The 5,277-nt window shown below is 43.1% G+C and overlaps 1 protein-coding gene across 1 annotated transcript; it reads left to right on the forward strand.

The window, feature by feature from the left end:
- Window positions 1-630: 630 nt before the first annotated feature.
- Window positions 631-1,935, forward strand: LOC132580008 (uncharacterized). Its single transcript, XM_060250615.1, has one exon. It carries the CDS (start codon window positions 631-633, stop codon window positions 1,933-1,935), a length of 1,305 nt encoding a protein of 434 aa, XP_060106598.1.
- The last annotated feature ends 3,342 nt before the right edge of the window (window positions 1,936-5,277 follow it).

The raw sequence follows: 5,277 nt of genomic DNA on the forward strand, positions 1-5,277 counted from the left end.
GAAGTCCCAAAGAATCCTTTTCCTGTCCTCCTCCATGACCTTGTCTAGTTTATGCTTCCATACAGTTCTGGCTGTGGTAAGCTATAATTCTTGCAAAAGATTCCAGTGCAACATATCTAGCAACTCTATTGTGACATTCTACATAGTAAGTTTCAGCAATTTTACTGAAGGCACTGAGCATGTGCTTGATTGTTTCATCCTTTGTCTTGCAAAGTCATCATTTGCTGTTATCACCAGTCTTCTGAATCTTGGCTTTCCTACTATTAATTTCAAGAGCCTACTCTCCTGCAGCTAGAATGAGTTCTTCTGTTTCTTTCTTTAACTGCCCTTTTTCAGATCAGAATCTAACATGAGAATTTTGATTTCCATCGCCACTCCTTTTACATAATGGGTTACCATGTATATCTTCTATAACACCATCCTTTCTTTATTAATATAAAGATTCTCTTAAACTGTGCTCATTACGTCTGTTTTGCTAGCTGTTCCTCTAAACTTCCACTCCAAACATATGTTGGGGCATCAAACCTACAGTCAACAACAGCTCCAGTACTCCTTCCCTGACTCTGTGTTGTGTTTTTCTATCATCTACAGAGTGGATGTCTGATCTCCTTTCACTGACCAGTTTGAAAGATGTCCAAAATGATGAGCTCTTGCACAAAACCAAAACTGATGGCCAGTGTTTACATTGCCACCTTCATGTCAATAGCAACCTATTCCTACCTCCAGAATCAAAAACTCCCTTTCAAGCCGGTGGTGAAGAACAGCCTCTGCCAAGGGATTGTTGTCAATGACACCATCACACCCTTAAGAGATAACAGAACCTTCATCATCGCTCCATACTTTGACAACAGGAAGAACAGAATGACACGAGTGATTGCAATAGTACACCACAAAGAGGTCAAGGAACTTTACTGCCACTTTTGCCACCCATCCAGTGGTGAAACACATATTTCCAAGGCCGAAATACATATCCTTTCTGATAGATTTGGATTCCCTTATGGTGCCACACACTTGCTTTGTCTGCAACCAGAAGACTGGGATTCACATTATATGACAATCCATTGGTCGCCAAATAACAATACTGGCCCATTGCCACTATTTGAAATAAGAAACCGTGAACCTGAGGGTTCCCTTGTGGACTTTACAGTTTGCATCTCCACCATGTTTGGGGAGTACAACAATGTCCTGCAATTTGTGCAGAGCATGGAGATGTATAAAATCCTTGGGGTGGGCCGAGTGGTGATCTACAAGAACAACTGCAGCCAGTTGATGGGGAAAGTGCTGGACTTTTATGTCGCAGAAGGGCTAGTTGAAATAATTCCTTGGCCCATTGACTCGTACCTCAGTGTTTCTTCTCAGTGTCTTTACTCAGTGGATCCCAGGGACATTCACTACTATGGACAGGTCACAGCCTTGAATGACTGTGTCTATCGCAACATGTACAGGAGTAAATATGTGCTGCTGAATGACATCGATGAAATTATTCTGCCCATTAAATATCCAGACTGGAAAAGCATGATGCAGAGTCTTAAGAGCCAACATCCAAAGGCTGCTGTTTTCTTCTTTAATAACTGTCTTTTCCCTACACATGTATTCACTCCCAATGACCCATTCAACATTTCCTCTTGGAGGAAGATACCTGGCACCAACATACTGCAACATGTCTTCAGGGAGCCTTACAACAAGCAAGTTGGGAATCCTCGGAAAATGATAATTGATCCAAGGAAAGTCATCCAGCAATCTGTACATAAGGCTCTCCAAGCATATGGAGGCAATGTTCCTGTTCCAATGAATATTGGCTTTTTGTTTCATTGCCGGACTGCAAAGCAACCTCAGCTTCCAAGAAAATCTCTCATTAGAGACATAAGTCTCTGGAGATATAATGCATCTTTGGTTGGGAATGTCAGCAAAGTGCTCCATCAAATAGCACTGTAAGAGAGGGGATACGGCTGAGAGAGATCTCATTTGGTGGCCAAAGTATTTGAGTTTCAGCTTCAGCATCTGACCTTCCAGGGAACAGTTAGGGTTGATTTCCCTTAAGACTAACTGATTTGATCTTCTTGCAGTCCAAGGGACTCTCAAGATTCTTCTCCAGCACCACATCTCAAAAGCATCTATTCTTCTGCACTTGTGTTCTTATATTACAGACATATTAATGACTGTCTCATGTAATTTAAAACTCAATGTCGTATCAGTCTAGCTGGATTTTTTATGCATACACATATATGTCTATACATATTTATTTTTATTAGTAATATTTGATTTCTTTGCAAATGAGTTATGTAAATTTATTGAGTATTGTTAGTATAACTTTAAATGGTATATTTCAATAAAGGAAGATTGCATCTGTGAATAAAAAGCATATTCTGTTTCTGCAAGCTTGGAGTGGTGAAGAAATTTGTTTTTTCCTAGGGAGTTTTAAGATAAACAAAGCCTCCATTTTGCATTTTAATAGTTTCTTTTCTTTGCACAGAAAGCAAGCTGGGAAGGGGGAAGGTAGCTAATGGTTTTCCAGGCTCACCTAAATAACAACCAGATATTACCTTCTGAGTGGAGGCTGAAGTTGGTTCCTTATTCCCAATTCCTTATTCATTTCTTATTTATTTGTGAATTCAACCAAAAACACTGAGGAAAATTTGAAAGCCCCGCCCACCCCCCCCCCCAAAAAAAAAAAAAAAAAGGTCTGGACCACCATATATTCTACATCCCCATGTTCAGGGAACTTTCTTTTAGGGGACATGTGCTGGTTCCTGGTTCAAAGAGCAGTCCTCATGCCAGCTGTTCCAAAGTGGGGTGCCCCCAGGACAATCATACAGGCAGACAGTGGAACCAGGCTGTAACCCAAAACAATCTTTGGACCATCCCAAGTGACACATCCCCACACATGGGGCACTTTCCCCTGCAAGAAGACATACCAAGAGGCCTGCATTCCAAAGGAGACTCAAATAAGGAGCTGTTTTGACTTTTTGCCTTCTGTACCCCAAAGTGAGGTCTGGGCCACCATATATTATACACACCCATGTTCAAGGGACATTCACCTTCAAGGGGACATGTGCTGGTTCCTGGTCCAAAGGGTGGTTCCCGTGCCAGTTGCTTCAAAGTGCTGCACTACAAGCTTCAATTTGTTGCAGTACCGCTATTAAGGCCTCTTGGTGTTACTCCAAATAGAATTTTGTGGTGCCAGAATCAGTGTCAGTACCAGGCACCACTGTATGTCTACTTGCAAGGGACAGTGTCCCAAGTATGGGGATGTGTCACTTGGGGTGGTTGATTGTTTTGGGGTACAGCGTGGCCCCAGTGTCCGTCTGTACTATTGTGCATCCCTTCTGCAGTCATGGAAAGACCTTTAACTGACAGCAGGCAAAAAGTGGAGGTAGGGCTGGGGTGGGAATCTAGCTCTACAAGTTTCCATATGATGCTTCTTTACAGTTGCCATGAGTATGATTTGGCTTATTATTTTTTTGTAGCAGACCTCATAGCCCAAACTCAACTGATCCCACCAGAGCTTGGAAGCTAAGCAAAGTCAAAATTTGTATGGGAAGCCAACAAGGAAGACTAGAGCTGCTATGAAGAGAAAGTCACTGGGAAACCATCTCTGCTCATCTCTAGCCTCAGAAACCCTATGTGATGGAATTTCATGGGGTCACCATGAGTTGGTTGTGACTTGATGGCAAACTTTACTTTTACTGTGATTTATTGACTTACTCTTCTCCCCCCCACCCTTTTTTGCCCCTCAAAGTTCACTCACTCACCTGCCCACATTGTGGTCATTCTGCCTACTCTGGACCTTCCACCATCCTCCCTCCTTCATTGGTGTAAAAGCTTCATTTCCCCCTCACTGTTTTCAGTTTTTAAATATTTTTTACAAGTGCCATGAGTCTAGTGATATGAGACGATCTCTAGTCTTGGATCACTGAATAAAAGCATTTTAAAAACAGAGGGAAAATTTAAAAGGAATGGTGCAAGGCTTAGTTCTATGCTGGTATTGACCTGTAAGGGGAATGGGAAAGGAGTCAAACAGCAACATCCCCAGTGCAAAAAAATCCAAAGGTTTTCAGTGCTGCATGCCAACAAAAATAAAAGGGGTGGGGGTGATTGGGAGTGTGGAATGAAATCAACATAAGATGTAAAAAGAGACAGAGACTGAGATGGGAAGCCTAAAGCTTTGAAATCATTTCTTTCCCTTTAATGCTTTAGTGAACAACATTTCTTTTTGGAGGGGGGGCTTTTGGAAGTCTCTGGAAGCCTAATTTTAAAACAGTGGCTGACCCGCATGGAACTTCTGCAAACCACCCAACTTAAGAATCATTTGGGATCAATCCATTTGGAGGACAGAGTGCAATCCATACAGGACAGGCTCTAAAAAACTGCCAAGGTCACACCATGCAAATTTGCAAGGAAGGGCAGGAAATTAGCATTACTAAGCAGCTGCGCTAGGGCATCATCAAAAATAACCCAATTTTTTGTCAGTTTAGTTCCACTGTGAGGAAAAGCCCCCTTATTGAACATCGTAGTTACCAGCATGGTTGCCAGAGCACCTGGAGAAGTAACTCACGTCTGGTCAGAGAGTGTGGGCAAACCTATCCAGGAACATAAGGGACTTATGCAGTACAAGCAGCCGTAATGCTACATAGGACCTCTAGACTGGTACAAGAGGGCCTACCAGCAGAACAGACGGCTCCCCGTCGTTCTATATGCCAGCCATGGAGCGGAAGAGACTGCGCTGCCAGGAGCTATCCAGGCAAAAGGTTATGAAGCACTGACCATGGAATCCACCATGGAGGGCTAACACCACATGCAGCCATCTTCCCACCAGGCTCGACTCCATTCCACCGAAGCAGACAGCTCACGTACACACCAGATGTCACCTTTGGCCTGCAAGCAACCTATCCACCCCAGAAGTGGTTAATCGTCCAACCGCTACTTTCTTTGTTCAACAGAACCTTAGACAAAGGCTAGTGCCCAGAAGAAGACAGAAGAAGAGGAAGACCATCTTCAGCCACAGCCAAGTTTCTTTGTATAAACTGGGTGTTACCTAGGCCATGATTTGATTCTCTATTGTCACCCTTTTAGATAAGTCCATTTAGTCTCAAGTATTCCCCACCCAGTAATCGCGTCTATTCTTCTTTCCAACTGTCACTTTGGAGCTTCCCCCAGGTCTGTTTCAACCTGAAAGTTTACTCAGGTACTCCTGGACCAAGCTTGTTCATTGGTCAGCCATGGGCACCCAATTAGGTGCCACCAATTAACTCGCTATTGGCTACTGCAGAAGTCCAG

The sequence above is a fragment of the Heteronotia binoei genome, chromosome 12, assembly GCF_032191835.1.
Source record: "Heteronotia binoei isolate CCM8104 ecotype False Entrance Well chromosome 12, APGP_CSIRO_Hbin_v1, whole genome shotgun sequence".
NCBI classification, from domain to species: Eukaryota; Metazoa; Chordata; class Lepidosauria; order Squamata; family Gekkonidae; genus Heteronotia; species Heteronotia binoei.